Below are 26,315 nucleotides of genomic sequence, written 5' to 3'. Positions count from 1 at the left end.
CTAAACAATTCATGATGTCAGGTGCAGTTAAACCAGCTTAGATCCAAATAAACTGAAAACATGGTAATTTAATATGATTATCCAATTCAAGTAATCCAATCTGGAGCAATGTAATCCATCTCTGCTGACATGGTTTCAAATGGAGTTGTAAACAGGCATGAAAACATGGCACTGAGGCACAGGTTTGTGTTAAAAAAGTGAGTAAATTACTATCATAAGTTGGTGTTTTAGTTTGGTACTCAGGATTTCAAGCTTTGGTGTAAAGTTAAGAAAAACAAGGATCATTTTCTCTGGATTTGTTCTTATGTAATTTGTCGTTTTTATTGTACAGTGAAAGTTTGTCCAGCTGGTAAAAGTAGAAGGAAAAAGTGTAAAACCAGACAGTGTTAGGCAGGATTCCTCATGTTTCTCATGCAGCTGTGCCTAATTCAGTCAGTCGGAAGAGCACATGAGGCAACTGAAATAGTCCAGCTTGAAAAACTGATGTCATGCAGCTCAGTGAGGGACTATGTTGCAACATCATAACAACAGTATAATTGCATGTTGTGGTGGACATCATGTAAACTGTGGCCTTCTCCTTGTGGCTGGCCCCTGGGATTAAAACTAGTGTAAACAACCAAGCAGGAATTTAAAACTAGAAACCACGTCACCGTTATTTCCCTGTTTCTTGTCTTTCTTCTCCAGCTCTATGAGATCTTCACCTTCCTTGCAGAGAGGGGAGGCATTGCTCAGGTCCACGCTGAAAACGGAGAGATCATCGCTGAGGTAAAAATAAAGAGAAATAAACAGAATGATTCATTTCTTACTCACTTCTCCCCTGCCTCATATTCTTGGACCTCCTCTCACGAAATACTTGTTCTGAGTCCAACTCTGTGATCTGTTTGAGCTTTGTCTGACTGATTTCATTTTAAATCACATTTCCATTCTTATCACTGATGATCTCCACTACATACAGACTAAACACGCTGTCAGTGATGAGAAGGAGAAGGTTTCCTGTTAAACTTTTATATGTGGGTGTAGTAAACACAGGGTGGTGCTGCACTGTGGACAAATGAAAGTAAATGAACTGTAATAGTTGGTGGATTGAGAGGGTTGGTATTAGTCAGAGCTCCAGACGCAGCCTGGACTCTATCACTCCATGTCTGTCTGTCTCAGGTCTGACTCATTCCATATCCTAGCTCTTAAACAAGGATTTTGTAAAGACCAGAAATGTAATGACCTGACTTCATTTAAACCTCCAGAAATGTGTCCTACTTGTTGTTGTTGGAGGTCACTTTGTAAGCAAGTGACAACAAGGAGAACTTGTAGTAAAAAGGGCAAGTGATGTGTGTTGGTTTACTGTATTTATATAACATATTTCATACAAAAGGCACCACAATGTGCTTCACTATCAGTCACAGTCTTTCTTTGTATAGCGCCTTCCCAAACGTAATGTTACATCCTTTACAAATAGAGCAAGTCTAGACTGAACTCTTCGTTGATAGATGTCATTATTGATGCAAGTTTTTCCTCTCTTTTTGTCTGTTATACCAAATTTTCCTTTGTTTTTTGGTGTTGTCTATTGCGATATACCTTTTTGTTGTATTTGTTGCTGTTTAAGAAGACTTTATAAATAATATAATTTAAATTTTTGATAAAAAATACTTACCAAACAAAACTGTAACATCAAAGTGAAACAGATTTCTACAAAGTTCAACAAAAATATGTAAGGTAGAATATGTGATTGCATAAATACGCACCCCTTTAAAGTGACTGACCTAATTAAACAGAGGCCCAGCCAACTGGCGCTAGTAGTCTCACAATTAGTGAAATGGGAATCACATAATTGCAGTGAATGTTACTCAAGTGACTGTAGTATAAAGAAACCTGTGTCTGTAAGGTGTCTGCAAAGAAGAATGAGTTATAATTGCAATGATCAGATGTGCAAGCTTGATTGAGACCTATCCACACAGACTCAATGCTATGATTGAAGATTCATCTACTAAATACTGACTTGAAGGGGGCTGAATATTTATTCCGTCACTTAATAAACATTACATATTTTTGTTTTGTAGAAATCTGTTTTCACTTTGACATTAAAGGGGCTCTTGTAATTCCTTTGCCCAAAAAGGCCAAGTATCCTGATTGATTTATAAAATCAATAAACGGGTACATAAATCCAAACCCTTTCAGCTTTCATGACAGATTTCTAGTCTTCTGACCACTAAAAGCGCTTTGGCGCTACATTCACCCTTTAACAGATATTCATAAGCTGGTCACAGAATTTGCTTTGTCATGATCACACACATTTTACCTATGTCTCTGGAGCAAACTTTGGGTTCAGTATTGTGTCCAGTAACAAACTGACAACCTTTCAAATTCTACCACTGACTTATGCCTGCCTAAATATGGGTGTTGTATCATGTTTCAAACACTTTTTATGAAAATAAAAGTTTGATTTTTTTTTTTTTAACTGGAGGATTTTGTCAGGTAACATTTTCTCATGGAGCTTTTTTTTAATTACAGTTAAGTTGTTGTTCTGATTACCCTTCAAGTAAAAATCAGTCTAATTTTACCCTCCCAGAGTTATGCCAACAAACTGAATTGTGTCTTTGTTTAAACAGTAACATGGCTCTTATTTGTCTTAAACACTAATCTCTCACAAAGAAATTTAGAAAAAGGGGAGAACAGTATAAGCACTCTAAAGCTGTCCCTCACTGAGCCAGGTTGATCTGATGAACTTCTCCTTGTCTTTCCTTGTAAGGTTTGTAAACACTGCTCGCCAGGCGACTCTTTGGTTGATAGGCAGACTCTTCTAGTTCATTTATTGTTGGTTGAAACAGTCTCCTGCAATGGAGCAGCGTTAATCAGAACAGCGTTTGCTTTTTGTGGTAACAGCTGGATTTACTCTCATATGCAGATGAGTCTTGCCTATATTTTCCAAATCTGTCAACAGGTCCCTCCTCTCAGACAGCTTTGGAGAGCAGTCACCACAGAAATAAAAGGCTCTCCAAGTCACAATTTAGCTGCCTCTGCTAAATTCTTAATCTTCCTTTAGGTTCAGCTTATGCTGTGTGTGGTCTAATTGGAATAGATATACACTGGCAACCAGTAGCCTATAACATGACTCACATTTTTCCTCCCTGTATTCATAACCTGCTATTTAGCTAAGCTGACTTCCATTAACTTATTTCCGTCCTTTTGCCCCGCTGTTGCCATGCTTTTGTTTGCACATATAGATCCATGGATTAGATAATGACGTTAGCTTTATCTGAATATATTCACCATTAGTTAGCAGATTCCTTTAAGCCACAGAAGCTAATCCATACTAACTGTCCTTCATACTATGAAGTTAGCTACTTAAGCTGTTTTATACTAGATGCTTAGTTAATGAATTCTAGCTATCTGCAGTAGCCAATCTAGCTAGCTAGCTAGCTACATGATGGACATGGAGCTAGCAAAAATAACTAATCTGTCCGTGTGTCTCAAATTGCATAACACTTGAAGTACAGAGCACTAAATCATAGTCGGTAAGTATTAGATTACATCACGCCCTAGCAGGAAGTTACCACGGTTTAACCACCTTGTGTTTCTTCAGCTTTTTTTAACAGCAGATGCCTAACCATACATTGACGATAATCAAATTTGACATCTATTGAATTCAAAATTCAATTCAATTCAATTTTTTCCTTGATTGAAATATGTTGCTATTGCTAATTACATGTTAGCTAGCTAGCGATTGCTAACGTTAGCTAGTGGGCTAGCATGTTAAGAATACAAAATCTGTTAATGTCACCAATATGGCGTGGGACACACTGTATACCTGCTACTTGTTTAACAGATTTCTAAGGAGCTAGCATCAGTCACTGATTCATAAGAATAGCCTAATTAATACATGCTACAGTCACTACGTTCTGCTAGCTGTCTTTAGTGCAGCAAAGCTGGCTACCTTATCTCAGCCATACTAGATACAGTAGCTTAATGATTTGGCTTCTTTCAGCACCACTACTTAAAGTCAGTCACAGAAGTCCTTTTGCCACAGTATATTTCCATGATGTCGAACTAAAGTCTCACCCAAAATCATAAAGTTTGATTCTTCATTGTGAAACCTGCAGGAAAATTCAACATTTTTAAATACTTAAAAAAATAAGTTATTTCAGGGGAAGCATGTCATTGTCAGACATCCATGCAGGCATCCACAGACGATGTCCAGATGTCCCCAAGCAGGGGTCACCTCTGCATTTACCACAGACACAACGTTTCAGACAGGACTTTTTTGGAAGTACGTCTACATGTTCAAGACACCAGCCTGGGGGTTTCCCACAGTTCTCTGTGTGTGGGCTGACCAACATGACAACACCCCGTCTTGTATCCTTCACACAGGCAGAAAGAAGCAGAAACAGAATATCGTCTTGGAGTGTGACCAGCAGCTTACATCAGCCGAAGCTCTCGAACAAGAGAACACCAAAAAATTATCCTGCTTATTATCTGTGAACTAAGAGTCTGCTTTATGTGTGTTTGCTGAACAGGAGCAGGCCCGCATGCTGCAGATGGGCATCACTGGACCGGAGGGGCATGTCCTCAGCAGGCCAGAAGAGGTACAAGGAAAACTTGCTGTGTAGTTTACATTGTTAATGGATTTTAACAACATGAATATTTTAGAACTGAAAAAGCAAAGGAGATTGTTTTATGCTGTAGCCAGCAGTTAATATTGAGTTATCAATGCTTGTAATGTGGATTGAAGCTTTCTATGAAAGTGCCCTTCCTAATACTTAGGCCACCAACACATTAAGACTGGAGTGCTGCCAGTCCTAAGCAGGTACCTACAAAACTCTCTTCTAACACCACACTGTTTGTTTAGACCACAGTTATCCAGAAAAGCTGGCTAGCTGTGCCATTAGGAGACTAATGACTCATGGCTTCCTAACAGTGAATGAACTGGCTCATTCAGCGATACCAAAGCCACAGTTTACCAAGTTTAGGGCTGGTGGTTTCACACATGTTGTTCCTTTTTGTGGTTTAAGAAACATTTAAGACTCTTAGTGAAGATAATGTGCTTCCCAAATAGATGGTGCTAATTTTTCTTAACAAACAGCAGAATCAAATCTCTGTAAGTCTGGATTTTCCACTTTGTGGTAAAGTTTTCCCACCAGACCCGTAGTGTTGTGCTGTTAACTCAGTTCATGAGAGTCAAAGCCTTAGTAACATAATTTAATTGAGCTGAGTTGGATGACTGTTTTATCAGTGTCTGGTGTCCTCTGTGGATTTCTTTTATTGGTTCTTGGATCTAGCTTGACCTTGAACACAATGATCAGATGAAATGTTAGGGTCAGCTTGTAGACTACAAAATAAGTGAATAAGAGAGAGAAGTTGCATTGAAAGATGCTTTTTTTCCCTCTCTGATCTTCATATTATAGAAAGAGGTACCTCAGGGTAAGGACAATTTAGCTTAACTCTCAAACTCTTCCATTAGGTAAGGAAGTAAATTAGCATGTGATGCTACAAAACGTCTTATTTAATCCGAGCTAAAAGTAATTGAATCAACCTCTCCAGTATATGATTATAAGCTTCCACTTTTGCTTCAAAGTCAATTATTGAAATAATATAGCTCTGTAAATAACTGATGTGATGTGGTTTGGATATTCAAAGTGTGTTTGAGAAAATCCTAATGGGCGAACCATTTAAAAGTCAACCACAATGTCCTGTGCCTTTTGCAGCTGGAGGCAGAGGCCGTGTTTCGTGCCATCACCATTGCAAGCCAAACCAACTGTCCTCTCTATGTGACCAGGGTCATGAGCAAGAGCGCTGCTGACATCATCTCACAGGCCCGGAAAAAAGGTAAAAACAGGTTATTTTGAAAAATGTGGCCATACAGTGCCTTACCTTTACCCTTTTATTGGTTTTATAAATCAATCATGGTCAATATAATCTGACTTTTTTGACAAAAACTAACAAATAAACTCTTTAATGTCAAAGTGAAAACAGATATGTAATGTAAAATAAGTGACTGCATAAATATTCACCCCATTCAAGTCAGTGTTTAAGAGATGTAGCTTTGGCTGCGATCAGAGCACTGAGTCTGTGTGGATAGGTCTTAATCAGGCTTGCACATCAGGACACTGCAATTTTACGCTCTATTCTTCTTTGCAAAACTGCTCAAGCTCCATCAGGTTGCGTGGAAATCAGTCATGAACAGCTTATTTCAAGTCCAGCCACAAATTCTATACAGGATTGAGGTCTGGGCTTTGACTCAGTTACTCCAGAAAATCCACCTTGTTGTCTTGAAACCATATCTGTGTAGCTTTGGCTGTATGCTTGGAGTCATTGTCTTGCTGGAAAATAAATCTTTTGCCAAGTTGTAGTTGTCACATTGATTCTACCCTCTACCTTTACAAGCCTTCCAGGGCCACCTGCCTAGGAGTATCCCTGCAGCATGATGCTGCCACCACCATGCTTTACAGTGGGGATGGTGTGTTTTTGCTAATGTGAAGTGTTTGGTGTCCTCCAAACATAAAATCTTGTCTGAGGGCCAGAAACACCATTTTGATCTCATCAGACCAAAGAACTTTCTGCAACTTGACCATCAAGTCTCCCACGTGCCTTTTGGTGAACTCTAGTCTAGATTCAAATCTGAGTTTTCTTCAACAGTGGCCACTTTTGCTTAAAACTTTTATTAACTGACATTACTTTGTAGAAATCTGTTTTCACTTTGACATTAAAAAGATATTCTTTTGTGATCTTTTTTGACTGAAAAGCCAAAGATATTGACCATGATTGATGTGTTATATCAATAAAAGGGTAAAACATCCAAAAGGGTAGCTACTTTTTACAGGCACTGTATACAGGTGGTCTTACGTCCTTAAAAGAGAAAGTCTAAAAATGTGCATGAGGGTAACTTATGATTTTGGTGACAGTTTCAAGTTTAGTTTACATGCTATAAATGAAAGGTTTGATAGAGTTTCTGTTTTTATGTGGAAAAACTTCATCATCAACAGCAAAACTGTTAGATTGTTATTGAGGTTAGACTTTTCAGATTATCCTTTAAACATAAAGCTCTTAAGTTTATCTTCCATATTGCTATCCTTTTTCTTATCTAGTAATTTTTCTGTCAAATTTTGTTCCATTTTCATCTCTTAGAGACACTTTAAGAGTACTTTGAATATTTTTTATTAGAAAGATAGTCAAATAGAAGTTATTCTTAATGGATTATTTTGGTCTTACAATGCATGTTGCTCAATTAGGCAGCATTTTATGCTTATGCAATCTAATAATCTTGTTTTAAATATTTTGTTGTATAACTTTGTGTCTGTGACATCTCTGCTGTAATGTCAAATTGAATGAACTCACCTCCAAACAATGTTCAGAGCAATAACATAGCATTTGAAACTTGTGCACTGTTAATATGTTTGATTTTAAATTCTGCACCGGGTTCCATCTCTCTGCTGGTTTTTGAGAACTTGGAATGCACACAAATATGTGCACTGCACCTTCATTATGCCCTTTTAAGATGATTTCTGTGTCTTTCCTGAAACCACAGTTATAAGCAGACCTTGGCTCTGCTCCACATCATGAAAAAGATCCTATTTGCAGAGGAATTTTGACATTTGTCACTGGTCTTTTTTGTGGTTCACTTGTCACACAAACCATCCCTCAGATTTGGCAAGGAGCAGAGTTGAACCAAAGGACTGCTTGGCTGTGATGGATGGTGAAATATACAATTTTAAGAATGGAATGGGCCAAGAAAAATGCATGTTTGGACATCACAAGGGCCACACAAGGTTTAACAGGAAGTCATTCAGAGACTTGATGGGCTTGACATGTTTGTTCAAAAGTGTTCTCATGCTTTTTGTGGCATAATCAAATTGTGGTGGATTTATCTTGTGATGCATGAAAGTACAAGTTCAAAAACAACTGAGCCAGAGTGGGATTTTTACGTCAACAAGAGTGATGAGATTAAGCAATGTTCCTCTTTGGCCAACACTCAACAAATGATTTATCAACGCTTTTAGTGAGATTAACCTGTTGAAAAATTAATCAGGCTTTACCCACGAAACTTTTAGAAATGCCAAAATCACTCATACGAATCAGTTTAGTACACCTAACATCTGATACTTGAACAGATTATTCTTGTTGTTTGTTTCCCAGGAAATGTTGTGTTTGGGGAGCCAATCACTGCTAGCCTGGGGACTGATGGGACACATTACTGGAGCAAGAACTGGGCTAAGGCGGCTTCTTTTGTAACATCACCTCCTCTTAGTCCTGACCCAACCACTCCAGACTATCTGAATACGCTGCTGTCCAGGTATGGATCACAGCAACTCCCTGTAGTTTGGCTGTTGGCTGTTTGTATGATTATATATTCTCTGATATGACTATATTCTGCATAAGTAAAACAATGCAAGGTAAAGAAGAACACAGTACATTTAAACAAGGCCATAAGGGGGGATAAAGGGGAGAGCTTTCTGAGGCCCAGTCAAACTAGAGGTGCACGGAGGTCTGCAAAATCATGGTCCAATGTGAAGTTTATCTGTGAGAACCATATTTATTTTTTACCCAAGTAATAACCACTCTTATCAAAGCAACACATGTTTTTTTCTCATTTATGCTGTAGTATATAGCCTTTATCAAAATGCACACCCCTTTACTTAAAACAGAATTAAAATAGATTAAAAGTAGCAAAATGGGTTTAAAGTAGCAAAAAGGCAGAAAGTGGCAAAATGTGCAAAAAAGGTGGTTAAGTCTGATTAAAAAGTGTTAAAGGGGTTGAAAGAGGCAAAAATGGGATAAGAGTGACAAAATGGGGAAAAAAGGGAAAAAGGATTAGAAAGTGCACAAAATGGATCAAAAGAAGCAAAGACACATTTCAAGTGGCAAAAATAAGTTAAAAGATGCAAACAACATTGCAACAGTGGGGTCCAAAGAGGCAAAAATGGGTTTAGAGTGACAAAATGGTCAAAAAGGTAGAAAAATCAGACTAAAAAGTGGCAAAAGTGGGTCAAAAGGGGCATCAATAGGCAGAAAGTGGCAAAATGGATTTAAAGTGGCAAAAAGGGCATAAAAATAGCTTGTTACTATTAAAACTGCAGAAATTGGCCTACCATTTGGTGGAAAGAGGAGAATAGTGGCAAAAATTGCTTTTGATAGGCAACAAGGGCAGTAAAAGGTGGTAGAATTTGATTAAGAAGTGACAATAATGGGTAAATAGTGCCAAAATGTGTTTAAAGTGGTAAAAATGGGTTAACAAAGTCAAACATGGGCAGAAAAGGTGCGCAAATTTGATGAAAAGTAGCACAAAGACTAGCACAAATGCTAGTGATCTAACACACATACATTATTACTATCAATATATCACAACTGGGGAGGGTCCAATCTCTGTGATTGTCGGGGGCCCAGCAAAATCTGTGGGCAGGCCTGCAGAGAAAGTACTCTTGCAGCTGATCATAACCACAAGTGCAGAGGAATTGAGCCTATACATCCCTCTTATTTATAATCTTTTATCATGGCTAACTTACAGTTAAAGTTTGTGAGTTTGAGTGTTTATTAAAATCAGAAATTATTTGTGATCATTTCTTTTGAGAGAAATCACTCTGGCATGACAAATTAGTGATTTATTTACAGCCATTGTTCTTGCTCTTGTGCAACTTTTAAAACACTAAATTAATATTCTGTCTGCAGAATTTAACTTCACATGGAAAATTCCATTTCATCTTTGTACTTATTTCCTCCTTTCTGCTTCCAGTGGAGACCTGAGTGTGACTGGAAGTGCTCACTGTACCTTCAGCGTGGCCCAGAAGGCCATCGGCAAGGACGACTTCACTCAGATCCCTGAAGGGGTGAATGGGGTGGAGGAGAGGATGACTCTTATCTGGGATAAAGCTGTGGTGAGGAAGATGTATTATTTTTCTCAGGTGTCAAACTTCCGAGGGTTGAAGCTGAGAAAATACAAAGAATATGAAGAGAGATGTGATGATTTATTTGAAACCATTTTTATCTTTGAACACTGTCTTTCTAACCTTCTTCCCTGAGGAAATTCAAAAATGTCTCTAAGCGGTAACTTTTTCATCTTAACTCTTTGAAGTCTGAAGTTTCTGCAGTCAAATCCACACCTTCCACTTCACTGCTGTTTCTATTTTTATCCTTTTTTAGACTCTTGTTCTCTGTCTCCTTTTTTATCTGGCTGTTACTACATTTCCTTACATTCCTCTCCACAGCCATAACTCTCTTTTCTATCCACCTCCCTCCTCTCTGCAGTGTCATGTTGTCACTGTCTCTGCCTTTCTCTGCTCTTTCCTTTGCTATCTCCACATCTGGCCTTTTCTTCACCCCAGTTTCATTTTTCCCTCTGCTTTCCTCTGCTATCACAACATCAATGCACTAACTGACACAGAGCATGTATCTTTAAACAGCTGTGGACTACTGTAAAATGTGAATAGGATGTTTTAAACACAGCCTGGATACATTTCTCACAGGTAGGTAGATTTGTTTTCTAAATGTCATACAGAAACTAGTGGGAAACTATTTCAACAGCATCCTCCTTTTTTGACAACAAAACCTAATCTAGTGCTTTTGCACAGATGTGAAGAAGAAAAGGGATTCTCACCTCATCTGCCTTCTTTCAAAAATGGAAATTTGGATGCATTTTTTTCTTGATTAACTGATTGAATCATTGGTATCTTTATTTTGAATGTTAAAGGCACAGAATGTAGAGTTTTCACACTGATATTTCCACATGAATCAAAATGTTATATAATGAAAATAATATACAGCAAAACTACGACAAACTGTTTAAAAAGCCAAGCAGGGGGAGCTAGAGGTGGGAACAAGATGGCTGAACCACATGTGTTTGTTGGCTGAGGACAAAGAAATGGTGTGTGATAACGAAAGAAGCTCCAGCTCGTAGCAGCAAGCCCTGTTTGGTCACTTCACCGCACAAGAACCCAGTAGCTAGATTTTGATTCTATAACTGTCGCACTAGTGTTTGTGTAGGTGAAGGCACTAACCTGGATATAAATGGACACAGCAAAGTCAAACAACACCTTTGCTGAGACAGCTAGACAACAAATGCAGCTCTCAACAAATACACATGAAACACATCCTGCAGCTATTTCTGCCCAAACCAAATCTCCTACTTTCTTACAACTGTCATCAGATGTGATTAGAGTCTGATGTCCAACTAGGTCCAGGTGTAAGCAGAGGTCAGCCCATTAATGTTTCTACCACGGCTTGGTGTAACTCCATTGCTGATTCGAAACAGCAAAATTCAACCATGAAACAAAAACAGTGCTTTACTATGCAGTAAATACATCCTGTAGAGTAGAGTCCTCCATGTAAGATAAATAGAGAATCCCTTGATGATTGAATTTATCATGAAGATTACTTTTTCAGATATCTGATTTTTTTAATACTTGCTGACTGTTCCTGTTTTTATCGTTTCCCTACCAGACTACAGGAAAGATGGATGAGAACATGTTTGTGGCCGTCACCAGCACCAATGCTGCGAAGATCCTGAATTTGTACCCTCGTAAGGGCAGGATCGCTGTGGGCTCTGATGCCGACCTGGTCATCTGGGACACAGACTCCATCCGCACCATCACTGCCAAGACACACAACTCAGTATGTACAGCATACACTGGCCAAGTGTGCACTTCTGTTTGTTTGAAATGGGTTTTTTTTTAATGATTTATAAACTCAAATTGTTACTTTCATGCACATGCTCTGCTGTGTGTAGGAGCTGAGGAGTTGTTCCAGATGAAGTTAGAAACGTTTCTAAATTTAAAGAAAGAGTTAAAACAGAATATGAGATCAGCATTTACTTCCCTGTGTATGTTTGCAGGGAGAGAGAGAGAGAGAGAGAGAGAGAGAGCGAGAGAGAGAGCACATTTTTGAGCAGCTTCCAGAGAGATCTCTCTCAGTTCCTCTGAACGGAAATGAAGTCTCAGTGGAAGTTCATTTCTAATACAACTCAGAGTGAAATTGCCATGTGACAGGCTCTCAATGTTAAGCAAATTCATACTAAATCCAAAACCCCTCCAAAAATGTGGATGATTCAAATGCACCGGTTTATCCAGAAACAACCATAATCCTGTTAGTAAACAGTTTCCACAATGCTCTTGTACAGTACATTAAGAAAAAAACTATGTGCTAATCAGAAGGCATTTCTATCCTATGTATCATACTCTCTGGAGAAGTTCCTCTAAAATATCTCCATGATTGGACAGCCATGCTGGGTTTAAAGTAAATTCTCATATATCAAATAGTTTTATGAACCCCAGAGATTTGGAACATCTGCTATCTGGAAAAACAGCTCATCGCATAATTAGAAAACAACTGCGGTTGCAAGAGATTTTCATTTAAAAAAAAAAACTCCCTAAACATGCAGTCTGTAGGAGAATTAGTGGTGTAACATGACCAGAATTTACTCCCAACCCCTTCTCTGCAACTCAGTTTACTTTTATTTTTTTGTTTGCACTGGAAGAACACTTTCTTTTATGACCTAGGTCTTGACATCAGCTCACCTAGACCCTGCTATTGCTGCTGTCCTTGTATAAAAACAACACTGAGTCCTCTGTTTGTCTTTTTGATGAAACGGTTCCATTAAATTACTTCAAAACCTGAACTATTATTGAACACATGTGATCCAATAACTTGCTTAAATGACACTGGATGACATTTCGGAAATCCGAGCTGTTTGTTTCATCTGTCATGTGTTAACAGTTAAGTATTGAAATAAGGGGAATTCTGTTAAAAACACATGGTAACGTGTTCTCCAGTTGCAGATGTTTCTTTCTTTTTATAAAGACCTTACAAAGATACACAAACAGTCTCTCAAGTCTCTCAGTCTTTCAATTATACAAACATTTGACAAAAACGCTGGACGGTTCTTTTAGCACATGCGAGCACTGGCCAGTGTTTTTGTATTTCCACAGATGTAGATACAGCAGTTTTAAACTCTGATGTTCATACTAACAAGTTGAAATGTCTTAAATTGGGTCATTACTGCACTAACAAAGGGCAATACGTTAGTGAACTTCACAGAATAGGGTCTGATTATAGTCCATATATTATAAAAGACTGGATGAATAATCCCACTCAACAGCCGGACGTACCATTCTCAGATATATTTGCAGCCTGGTTGAATCCCCTGCTAGTAGATGATGTCACTTTTGTTGTGGATGAGATGAATGAAACGCAAAATAAATTGATTTATCCTTCACATACCCCTGAAAAAAATCTAACACTGTTTGGATAAGGGGAACAAAAATGTTAAAGTTGCACAAATAAAGTGCTGACTGCATACGTACTTTGCCTATAAAAAGTATTCACCCCTTTGGATATTTTTCCCTTTCATTTAATTTAAAAATCAGTTATGGTCAATATAAAATGGCTTAATTCATCAAAAAATACTCTTAAATTTCAAAGTGAAAACAGATTTCTCCAAAGTATATAAATCAATAAAAAGGTAAAACATCTAAGGGGGTGAATACTCGTCTAGACACTGCACACGTTTTTTTGGATTTTAGATCCTATGATTTTGCATCCAGCTGATCAAAGGCTTGCAGCTACAGCTCTCAATGCTCAGGTTTGGTGAATGAAAAACTAAAATATAAAAGATTCAAATTTAAACATAATTTGTTGCTCAGGAGGCCACACAGCCCAGCTCTTCAGCATTGGGGTAATTGCTTTGTTTACTCCTTCAGTGCAAAGCAGATGTGACGTTTTCTGGGTGTTCCCCTAGATGTGGACGATATCTATCAGAAGATCCAAAACAGGCTGCTCACTAGTTAAGGAAGTGCCCGTTAAGGAAATTGCAGCTTGACTAGCTTATCTTTAATCCTGAATGCATTACTAACATGATATGGTAGTTGATCAGAGGAATGATAAAAACAGGACATTTCTCTGTTTCCAGATAAAGAAAGGGAAAGAAACAGAAAACTGGAATAAAAATATTCCTCCTCTGAATATGGAGAACATCCGCTGTAGATCTGTTACATAATGATGTCAACCTTTCATTTCCTGCTTGTCCTCCTCTTTAAACAAAGAGCACAGCAGCTCCCAGCTCCTATAAATCTATCTTAATGGATAGCCTGATGCTAGGCCAAACACAGGCGACCTTGTTTACTAGCATAATATGCTGGGGAATGCATCCCCCTTTAGAGCAGATATGACCAAGACTGTGCTGTGTCTCTGGTTTTCTTATCAGTAAGCCCACATCTGCTCTGAATTTCTTGTTGTTGTCAACATAAAAATACATAGATACGCATGAGGATACCGAGACTCATAGACAAAAACAGGCAGTAACACTCACACTCTGAGGCACACTGGGCTTAGTCATGACATCATGTTTGGCATGCAGTAGGTCTTAGTTATGTCCTGTTCTGGCCTGAATTTGGACGGCAGGAGAAAACAGAGCCGTGTGCAGAGGAAATCGGCAACAATGGAATGAGGGGAGGGGACCATCACAGATCACAAACAACTGGAGGAAAGAAAGTTGGCATGCAAGATGGCAAAAATCAGCCAAGAATGGCAAAGTGAGAGAAAGCAAAAGTGTGAAAAAAGACAAAGAATGAGGGTTAATTGAACAGAGGAGACAGATATCTGGAGACAGCAATGTAAAAGCAGCAGCTGGATGGTGGCAGCTGTTTGTACATGCCACACAGACAAGTGTAAGAAACATGGTGATGAATGATAAAGAATGGGAGACAGGGAGTGGGATTAAAGGAGAGGAGTTTCTGTGTCGTCATCCATCCTCCCTCAGCGCCCCCTGTTGTCCTTTCAGTATTTATTGGATCAAGGAAGAAAAACTAACTTTGTTTTCATTGTTCTACATTTCTCAAAAAAAAAAAAGATTGGAATTGATCCAATAAAGCTTGATTAAAAATCTAAATCAAATAAACCTAAAGCCCTGTGACACTTTGATTTAAGCTTTACTCTTTAAAGTACTCATAGGTATTTCTTTGGGATTTTCAAATAAATGTCTGTTTTCTTTTCTTTTTTTAATTTTAATTGAATGCCAAACTTTAAAGCTCTTAGTCATGCAGTTACTATAATACAAAAAGGCAGGCTTGTGTGACATAGTGCCATTTTGTTCAAGTCTCATTTGATCTCTTCTGTGTTATTTTTTTTCATGAGCAAACATTTCCCATGAAAGATCTGTCTGTTTTTGTCCAATGCAAGTAATTGTTAAATGTATTTCGATAACCACACATATATTATTTAGCCGCTCCCCCATATTGATTTTTAATAAATTCTCTGACTTGCAGTTAACATTCTTGAATTTCAACTATTTGTGAGCATTTAATTTCTTATGTTTATCAATTTCTTTATGCTTCATCCTTCTTTTTGTTAAATTCTTTGACCTTCACTGCTGCATCAACTTTTGTCCTTCACAAGTGTTTTTAACAATCTTATATTTGTGCTCCAGGCTGCCGAGTACAATGTCTTTGAGGGAATGGAGCTGCGTGGAGCCCCTCAGGTGGTCATCTGCCAGGGGAAGATTGTCCTGGAGGATGGGAACCTGCACATCACCTCCGGTGTGGGTCGTTTCATTCCCTGCACTCCTTTCCCTGACTTTGCCTACAAGAGGGTGAAGGCCAGGAAGCAGGTAAAAACCGGAATTGCCTCTGTCCAGCCTAAATGCCCTTTTACATAGTGTACTCTTATATTGTAGATTGTTCGTTGTGAGTTTACCCTTGAAAAAATAAAGATGAAAAGTATGCATACTAAAGTGAAGATAGATGCAAACTGCATGTTCTCTGATAAAAGTCATGCTTAAAAACCACAAGAATTCCTGCAGTGAAAGGCAGGATATCTGTTGCATTAGGTAATCCCACTTTACAAGTGAAACAAGAGAAGATAAGAAAACAAAGGAAGGCAAGGGTAGGAGTGAAAGTGTTTTAGGTTGTAAGCAAGAATTGTGGGAGTAGACTTTACAGTGGTGGAGAAAAAGAAAGATCGAAAAGGGACAGGCAGTGAGAAAAGATATGGGGGAGACACTACACTGTACGTCTAACATCTGTGCAAAGAATCAGCTATAGGACTAGCCTTATTTCTTCAAAACAAACTAAAAGATGCATGCAGTAAGTGGTGGTCCAGGCTTTGTAAGAAACCTGCCACATACAAAAATTGAACCATGGACTTAAGGTAAGATTAATTACAACTTTGTGTATTGAAATGTTTCAGTCAATGTTTCATGGCTGACTGCAACTGGATGCCTGTTATCGATATACCAGACAAGCCCACTGCCATGATCGGAAAATCATGCTGAAAGAGACTGGGAGTAGAGCAAAAACATTTTTTCTGTCACGGAAAGCCTTTCAGTGTTGATCTTTGCGCTTGTTTGAACAAAGACACGTTGTCCAGTTCAGGCAAAACCTCCGCTGTCGCTCAGTCCGAGCTAATCACTTCACTAGCAGGCCTTGTATACAAGCACTCACACAACAAGAAATCACATAGTCATGCCGAAGTAGTTTAGCAGAAGAGTGGAAATGTCTTTCCCAAGATGAAAAGCTTTTAGGGTTGTTTTTATTCTTTATGTCATACAGAGACGTGGCCCGGTTTTAGTAAAACAGATGCAATGCTAAAGCTGTATCTGAGGTATTTACAGCAGTGGAGGCAGCTATTACTGAGGGCTTTCAGTACAAGTAAACCTAACTCTGTATGGCAAGACTCTGAAAGTAGCATCACTTACTCAGTCAGATACAGACAGACCCATCTGTAGGGCTGACCCCTGTGGTCAGCAAAAAATGTGTGAATCATGTTTGAGCCTCTGAGTAACATAAACGAGCCAAAGGAAGTGCTATCTTGTCAGTGTGATCACTGAGCTGAGAACAACAAACCAATTTGACTTCATTCTTAACAGAAAGTTATTACTGAACTATATTGTTAGACATTTTACTGTACACTGACAATGGTTGCTTTAATTAAATGATTTAAATCAACAGGAGGACATTAGAAAGCTTGTGTCCTATCCATTGTAGTAAGAGCGGACCCCATTTAACTACACGATCTGTACCAGCTTTAACTCAAAACAGACGCTGCACTCTCCTCTCCTGCTCCCGGGCCAAAAAATGTCATTGTTCAACCACTTCCTAATTTGCTGCTGGCTGCTGATGAGAAAATGGAGCTCCTGCAGCATTGAGCTGTTTATCTTGGTAGCAGTCACTGTTATGCTTTCTTCACTCACAGATGCCTCTTTTTCACTCCTGACAGAGCTTCCAAGATTCCTTCGAGTCACGCCACTGACAGACAGACAGACAGACAGTGGCCTGTTTATTGCTAGCATAAAGTTTCAGCTTTATCTGAAAGCAGTGTTTGCCCTTTTTTCTCCCTGTGTGTGAAACTGTTTGCTTGTCTGATGTGTTTGTTGTTGTTTTTCTGTGTGGATGTGTAAATCCGGGCTTGTTTCTCAGCAGGAAAAAGGGCTCTCTAAAGAATGCATTAATTATTCATTACAAACAGTTGCACAAACAACCATTTAATGTAAAACAGGTGTTAAGTTGGATGCATGAAATCTTTTGAAATACTAGTTTTTTTTTTACCCATCATTTCTTCCTCCACCTCTTCTTACTCTTCGTTGCTCTGATTCTGTGTCCCACAGCTGGCCGTCCTGAGGGCAGTACCCAGAGGAATGTATGACGGCCCTGTGTCTGAATTCTCCATGTCCCGTGGTGGGACCCCATCTGCGTCCGCGCGTACCTCCCCCACCAAACAGCCTGTCAGAAACCTGCACCAGTCTGGATTTAGTCTAGCAGGTAACCCTGCACCCTGCGGTGAGAACAGCTTCCTAATAACACCCCCTGTCCTGCTATCACCCTGTCCTCCTTTTCATCTGTTTGGTCTGTATTGATTTATGTTGAACACAGAAGCATTAAAGGAGCTTGCATGTGCAACACTCACCCAACATCATGCCACACTTTTATAGCAACTCAGCTTCATACTGTGAAAAGCATGTGACTTTTAGCATGTTGTTACTGAGATGAGTTCAGTAGCAATGAGCTACAAGCCTGTCGTGTGACCTAATCATCTCCCGTAATGCTTTTTCAGACTTTATGATGTGCACAGCATGGCATGTGTTTGCTTGCAGTATATCATGCTTCTCTTTAAAACTCATTATACACAGTTTATATGTCTGTTTATGTAAGTCATAAAGTTGGCTCCTTTTAGTTTAAATGAGTCAACAAACAGACAGTATAAAACTGAATTTTTGCACACAATCAGTAAAGGATGGCTGGTTTGCTTCAGTGTGGTCTGACATGAAGCCATCACAACTTAAAACAGTGCAAACTACCTTTGACCCATTCTCATATATGTGATGAACCTTAATGTTTGTTTCATACATGTACATCTTATACAAGTGGCTGCCTCTATATTTTGTATTTCTGGATGTTTTTTAGCTATTTATTCCAAGCATGCATACAGTATAAATAGAAATGAAATGTTTTTCCACCATTTAAAACCCCAATGGGTTCATCTTTTTTAACTCAAGGGCACAGTTGTTCTGTACAATGACTCAGCTTCAAAAAATGCACCTTTAATCCTGTTGAAACCCTCCTGCACAGTATTTTAGCTTTGATTACTCTCCAGGACATTGTGACCTCAAACTACCATCCACTTAGTGATGTCAAGTTACAAGCAGAGATTTATTTTTTCCACATTTGCACTTGTAAGTCACGCTGGAAATGAACTTTGGCTGTAGGCCTAAAATGTACAGCACACAATGTGTCACTTCAGGCATCTGGACACGGTTACTCAGACAGCCTATCTAATGTGAAAGATCATAACACCATGTACTCACATTCAACATCTGCTCCATCAGGCAGAGCTGCTGAGTGACAGAATAATAGTGCTCATATGTCAGGTTAGCGTTATAATCAGACGTGAACGTGTAATTTTTGTTTTGTTTTGTCAGGAAACCGTGAAACTCATAAAACAGATAACATTTCCACTCTTTCATGTCAAAGAGATATCACAGCTCTCACTGTAGCTGGTCATCATGTCTTCAGTGACAGACTCAAAGTATCCAAGCATGTAAATCAATGAGAGCAACCTTCTTTAACCAGGACACACCCAGCTGTACTCCATACAGTCCCAGCAGTCTTTGTTAATGCATGTAGCAGATTTTTTCAGCTACTTCCTAGAAAGGGCCAGATTTAAAAAAAAAAAAAAAAGTTTGGTAGCATTTTAGTTTAGGGTACACCATTAATTAGCTGTTCATTAGCCTAGCTCATTACTGCTTTATTTACAATTAGCCATAATATGTGGCTAATTAGTGTTACTAAGGATTTTCACTTATTAAACTCCTTATTACTGCATATGAATAGCAAACTAGGAAGTTGTTTTACGTTAACTTTAAACTTAATATGTTTTTCTATTCTAAGTAATGTCCAAATAACTCATAATTAAACCTTTGTAACTCAGAATATGTATCTTAAACCAGTGGTTCTCAAATGGTGGGTCAGGACCCAAAAGTGGGTCGTGAAGCCCTTTTCAGTGGGTTGCAGATGTGTGCCTGGGGAAAAAATTGTGCCAAATTGTCAGTGAGACACTACAAAACATGCATGTTTTGTCCTGTTTCTTTGTTTTGTTACACCTTTTATACTTTCGTAGGCCCAAGCTTTACTATTTTTTATTAAATACATCTGATTGACGAAAAAAATCTCCAAAATTTGGGTCGCAATTCTCCTTGAGGAGTTGATGGTGGGTCCTGTGACTCAACCAGTTGTGAACCACTGCTCTAAACTAAAGCCAGGTCTAGTTCATCATTAATGCACTAGTAGTTTCACTCTTAATAACTACTAATTTTTCCCTATTGTCTTTGCATTCAATAATTCAATATAGCAGACAATCAATGAAACATATTTGATAACACATTTTGCAGTTCCTGACAAGTTCAATGGTAACACTTTCTGTGAAACCTACATCTATCACATATTATAAGTATACTAATAATGCATTGTAATGCACGTATAATGCCGTGTAACCATAGCTATAAGCACTCGTGACTCTTTATAATGCCTTTGATAATAATCCTGACTAATATAATACCAGTGTCTATAATGACCTCTCAGCACATTTATAATTTTATCGTGTGCATATAGTTAAGGTCAGATAGCTTTAGAAAAAATATTTTCACAGTGTAAGACATTTGATGATGACTTATAAGGTTGTAGGCAATATAACATACTTGCTGGCCACTTGTTGTATTTGCAAAGATTAAAATACATTCAATTTATTTTAGTGCATTCTGGTCATTCTTTAACACATTACAAGCACTATTATTACTATGCAACTAATTGGCTTACGAATAATAATGATAATAATAATAGATGTATTTATAAAGTGCTTCAGTCAAAGTGCTGTACATAGAGATAATAGGCAGCGTATTAATGGTGAGAATTGTACCCTAATGATGAACACAATCTTACTCTAGTTTAGGGTTCATATTCTGAATTACAAAGGCCTAATTAGGAGTTATTTGGTGATCACTAAAAATAGAAAGTGTGTGCTCTGTTTCATGAGAATAGACCAAACAGAGTAATAGGGAGGTACTATTTATATGATAATGCTGGCCATACTAAGCTAAGCATATTAGGATCATAATTAATGCCGAACAACTTCCTACTTTGCTATCAATAGGCAGTAATAAGGAGATTATTAAGGGACAAATTATGGTTTAGTAGAATAAGGCACTAATAAGCTCTTAATAATGACTAATAAGCAGTTATTATCCTACTTAATAATATTCTAATCAGGAGCTAATTAACATCAGGAATTGTATTCTAAACTAAATTGTTAAAAGTTTTAAATGGCTGTAACATTTCCATTTTCTTCTAAGCTTTTTACATGTTAAACATAAGCCTTATTAATGATTAAGGGTGTTATAATAATCGTGATTTAGCATTTGAGGTGAAAAGAATTTAGAAAGTATACATTCCTACAGAAACCCTAGAGGAATGCATCCATACTTTTGATCCTACTGTGTTTTTCCCATGATAACAGGCACATTTTGTCTGATTTTCAAGATCTTGACTTGATTATCTGATTATCTTAGGATAGCAGCATTTATTTTATTATGGATAATAAGTCATTTTGTTGAGAATTTAAGATATTAACTTCGGCAGGAAACCCAGGGTTGATCTCTCATAATCAAAGTACCAACAGATGAATGAAGGCATGCCTTGTGTGCATGGCTGCGTAGAAATAGTGAGAGAAATAACTCATTAGAAAAAAAAATATGGAAATATTTAAACAGAAAGACTTATGCCTTTTATTTTCTAAATTTATAGTCATTATTTCTCATAGAGAAGGTCTTTGAATGTTTTCCCTTTGGCTGTGTAGAGCAACCTGTCTTTACAGGCATAGCAGATGTGTGTGATAGAAGGTGAATTAAAAAAGAAGGTGACCTCCTCTGGAAAGAATTTCCACTTTTGCGTACATAAATTTAAAAGGGAGTGAGGCCGCTCCTGGTTTTCCCAGGCTTTCTAATAGTTCTGTGTGTTTGAGAATGTGTGCACTCCTGTATGAGAGCGTACTGCACTTTAAGAATGAGTCAGTCTTTTATCTATTTTAGTTTTTCCAGGGTTACCACATGCTGACTGGATTTACATGTCTGGAAAGAGAGTTTGCAAAGATGCGGTCTGACATCATTCTACTTTCCATTAATTTGTTACCGCAGATGCCCCTGGCTCTTTCTGTGGAAACCCTGTGCTTTGTGTTAAACTGTCTTCACCGTGACATATACCATAGAACATACTGACTTTTTTGTCCTAAATCTCTTAGAAACCAGAGTCTGATCATCTGTGTGGGTTTTTATGACCAACACTATATGGATAAAAGTATTTGGCCACCTGTTTCTGTGGGAATTTGCGCCCATCCATATGAGGTCAGGCACTGATGTTGGATGAGAAGGCCTGGTTCCAGTTCATCCCAAAGGTGCTTGATGGGGTTGAGGTCAGAGCCAATCAAGTTCTTCCACACCAAACTTGTCAAACCAGGTCTTTATAGTCCTTGTTTTGTGCACTGGAGCACAGTCATGTTGGAATAGAATAGTGCACTCCCCAAACTGTTGCTGAAAAGTCGTAAGCGTAGCATTGTCCAGAATGTCTTGGTATTGTGAAGCATTAAGGTTGCCCTTCATAGTAGATAAGGGGTCTGGCCAAAACCTTGAAAAACAGCCCTATACCATTATCCCTCCTCCACTAAATTTCATAAATGGCACAATACAGTCAGGCATTAACGTTCTCCTGCCATCCACCAAACCCAGACTCACCCATCTGACTGTAAAACAGAAAAGTGTGATTCATCACTCTACAGAACATGTTTCCACTGCTCCACTATCCAGTGTCAATGAGCTTTACAGGCATTGGATTTGGTGATATAAGGCTTGCATGCTGCTGCCTGGCCATGGAAACCCACTCCATGAACCCATTCCAGTCATTGACCCCACTCTGTGATTTTACATGGTTTGTGGCTGAGTTGCTGTTGTTCCTAAATGCTTCCACTTTCTAGTAATATCACTTACAGTTGACTGGAAATATCCATCAGGGATGAAATTACATGAACCAGGTGACATTAATCACAGTGCCATGCTTGAATTCACTGAGCTCTTCGGAACAACCCATTTTGTATCACAAATGTTTGCAGATAGAGGCTGCGTGGCTAGGTACTCTTATTTTATACACCTGTGGCAGCTGGTCTGATTGAAGCACATGAATTCAGTAATAACAGGTGTGAGCTAAAACTGCTGTCATATACTGTATGTCAGTACCGGTTGTTACCCTGTATTTTGAGGTTGATGTTGTTAGTTTAACCCTTGGTTGTATTTGTGTCACTTTTAAACTAAACAGAATTAACTTCATATACCTCACAGATGTTAGAAGGCAAGAGAATGAAGGCAACTTCCACTGTGTAAATTTTCAGTAAGGTATGGCGGCACAACATGGACTCTGAATGAGGACAGCTTGAACTGATTTTTAACATTATGATCCTCTGACAGACCACATGACTACCTATCAGCTATCTGTAGTACCAGCTTCACAATGGTGAGTCCAGAGATGCAAGATCTCACAGAAACTCCTGTGATCAAATGCGACTTCAGAAGAAACCCAAATATGGATTACTGTCCTGGTGTACAATCTGTTTTGAAGTGAAAAACTAAAAGTAAGGGAGAGAATATGGGTGAAAACCTGCTGAGTAGACAGAATAGTTATGTTTCTGTCAGTGAGCTGTAAAAATACTCAGTATGGGGTTGTTTCTTTGGAAAAAACAAACAAACAAACGTTCTTCTTTCCGCAAACTCTACTGCATGCTCTTCCTCTATTCAACTCATTTTATCCTTTTCCCCATTTATCTCCTTCTAGGTCCTCCCACCCCAGATGACATCCCCATCAGGCCTGCTGGCCGCCGTATTGTAGTGCCCCCCGGTGGTCGTTCCAACATCACATCCCTCAGTTAAACCACAGGAGGAGAAGGGATGCGTCCAGAGAAGGACAGCAGCCAGAGCGCAGGATTAAGGGTGGGAGGGAGGGTGGGAGGGAAAGGGGTAAAGGGAGAGGGTGGGAGGAGGAGATGCATAGGACCATGATTAGTTTGAAGTTCAAAGAGCAAAACACTGAATCCTCATGCCTTACCTGTCACAATGCTACCGTGCTCGGACGAGAACAGTATCCCTTTTCCTGGGGTGGTGGTTTTGAATTGGTACTAAAGTTACCATCACAGTACTTTGCACTTAACAGGTTGTAGTCTCACTTTTTATCAGTATAGAAAAAAGCAAAAAACGCAGTTCAAACTCATCACTTGGTGCTTTGGTAATGGGAATTTAAACCTTTAAAACTCACGCCATCACATTTAACCAGAAACAAAAGGCAAAGTGTCTTCACAAAGGAAAACAGATACTTCTTCTCTGACTGTTGCTGCGGTTCTTTCATCCTGGTCAGCTTTCAATGTCACCCTCTTTTTCAGTCGCCTGCTTTCTCCCCTAGTCAGCGAAACATTAACACTAGATCCCACATTAGCCATGTAATATCATGCAGTACCTTTGGTTAGCTCTAGGTGGCATTGTATGTACGGTAAATGTAATGTAGCTTTGTGAATGATGTTGTTGCAGCCTGTTTGGGTTCACTGGACCAAGGACAAAGGGTTTTGTCAAATCTTTGGGGAGAAGTGCATTTGGATATGGAGCTGCATGGGCCACATAAACACAGGTGACGTGATCCACGATCCATTTGCACCCCTCCCCTCTTTGTGGTTTGATAAATGCCAACCCCATGATGTATTGAGTGCATAATTATTGATGTTAAAAACTTAGAAAACCTTTTGTTCAATTCTTTATCCTTGAAAGGTTTGTTTTGTTTCCTGCATCTGTCATGGCTCTGTAAAGAAGAACATTGTAAGAAAATGTCCTCTGCATTTGCTTCTAGCTTATTGCATCCTGAAATGTCATCTTGAGAAGGGGAATAGATGAAAAACAAATGAATATAAAAACAAGTACTGACAAACTGTCCCTTCTAGCTCAATCGTAACTTGTAATGAAGAGCTTTGCATTTGGGAAAACATGTAAAAACAAGAAAAACAGATGCAATGAAATGAATGAGAAACAAAAACCTGCTTTAAGATATCAAACTCCTCCTATGGCTTTACTTTTCCATTACAGACAAACCAAGCTCTCATTTTTCAGACAAGAGGAACACCATCATTCCCGTGTCATGCTAACACAGCTGCATAATGCAGTGTTGACTAATACTAACTCAAGGTCAGCCTAAAATAACTGTCCAGTTGAATTTACCTAAATCATTGTGGATCTGATTGTGTTCGGGGGTCTTTAGAGCTCTTTTTTTTTTTTACATCTCTGCTGTTTTCCCATAAGGCAGAGGATTGTGGTGCAGCAAGGGAAGCTTTTTTAGTCGCTGTCCCACAGTGGGGGAGGGAGGGAAGAAGATGGCGTTTTTTTATTTGGCAGACTGCAAGGCAGGCACAAGTGTTGGTTTGTTGTATTTATGTTACTTTGACAACCTTTGTTATTGTTTTTTTTTTTTGGTTGTTTCTTTTTTTACTGTTGTATCAAAACCCAGAGGTGGCAGGTCAAAAATAAGGTGTGTTGTGGAGGGATGATTTGTTTCCTGAATAAACATGAGTTGCAACTGAATAACTGAGAACTGTCTTTCCTCTTACCATATTTACCAAAACCAAACATATATTGAAAATATATGTTGTCAACAAGGGGGGAAAAGGAATGCTTTCTTGGGCTGAGCTGCATAGAGGGGCCTATGGAAGCAATGATGACCTTTAATGTCTACCCACAAACTTTTTTGCTAATGCTCCATGAATATCTTCAGAATACTGAGAAAATGAAAGATTTTAGTTTGAAATAAACCAAAATTTGCAATTGCCCCCATATATCTATTTATTAATTTCAGAAATGAAAAAAAAAATTATATGATGGAAATGTAAGAATATATCCTAAATGACTAAATCAAGTTGTGGGTAAGTTATTACATTCACAGCTTGAATGATATTTATAGAGCTTTATAAGATGGAATTTACCAATTTGATTATGATGACTTCTAGTACTCCAGATTACCTAAATTAGAAATGCATCGTATTCTTGTTATCAAATTCACTTTACGTGCTCAGTCTATTCTTAAATTATTATAAATCATACACACAAACACAAATCCAACAAAATGTGCATAACTTACATGTATTCATGCAGGATTTGTTGGAATCATGTATGTTAAGACATGTTTAAACTATACTGAAATCCCTTTTTTATATAGTACATATGCAGCCCATTATATAGATGTGAGTAATGCCTGTGACTGACTGTGTGAAGAATTCAGACAGACTTAGGAGGTTTTAGCTGAATGAGCCACATGAAACATAATCAAAGTAACACTGGAGGAGATTTTATTATTCATTGTTTCAACATGGTTGAAACGCTGGTCTCATTTCACAGGCATGTTACAGAAGAGTCAAAGAAAAGGCAAGAAAAAAAGGACACAAATGTGTGAAAAGATATATATCGATACCCATACTGGGAAATACAGTCACTATAAAAAGTATTCACCCTGTGTCTGGAAGGTCCAGTCCCTGGTTTATCAGTATTCATGGTAACCATTACACCATGAAGACAAAAGAACACTCCAAGCAACTTAGAGAAAAGGTCACTGAAAAGTATAAGTCAAGGAATGGATGCAGAAAACTCCAACTGTTCAAACCCTTGGAGTTCAGTTATATCCATCTTAAAGAAATGGAAGGAATATAGCACGTGTAAATCTGCCGAGAACAGGACTTCCTCACAAACTGCTTAACCATGCAAGAAGGAAACTAGAGAGAGAGGC

General features: G+C 38.4%; 1 protein-coding gene across 3 annotated transcripts in view; it reads left to right on the top strand.

The window, feature by feature from the left end:
- Window positions 1–23,491, top strand: part of dpysl3 (dihydropyrimidinase like 3) — a 67,317-nt gene extending 43,826 nt beyond the window's left edge. For 2 of the 3 annotated variants that reach the window (XM_041800926.1, XM_041800928.1), the window contains exons 6-14: window positions 685–765; window positions 4,509–4,577; window positions 5,697–5,817; window positions 8,125–8,281; window positions 9,719–9,860; window positions 11,422–11,592; window positions 15,401–15,580; window positions 17,576–17,747; window positions 23,337–23,491. In XM_041800926.1, the coding sequence (XP_041656860.1) occupies window positions 685–765; window positions 4,509–4,577; window positions 5,697–5,817; window positions 8,125–8,281; window positions 9,719–9,860; window positions 11,422–11,592; window positions 15,401–15,580; window positions 17,576–17,747; window positions 23,337–23,431 (1,188 nt within the window). In that variant the 3' untranslated portion in view covers window positions 23,432–23,491. The remainder of the gene's footprint in view (window positions 1–684; window positions 766–4,508; window positions 4,578–5,696; window positions 5,818–8,124; window positions 8,282–9,718; window positions 9,861–11,421; window positions 11,593–15,400; window positions 15,581–17,575; window positions 17,748–23,336) is intronic. The other variant, XM_041800927.1, reaches the window with a different exon arrangement.
- The last annotated feature ends 2,824 nt before the right edge of the window (window positions 23,492–26,315 follow it).

This window comes from Cheilinus undulatus, linkage group 12, assembly GCF_018320785.1.
Source record: "Cheilinus undulatus linkage group 12, ASM1832078v1, whole genome shotgun sequence".
NCBI lineage: Eukaryota > Metazoa > Chordata > Actinopteri > Labriformes > Labridae > Cheilinus > Cheilinus undulatus.
This window is presented reverse-complemented; position numbering and strand designations above follow the sequence as displayed.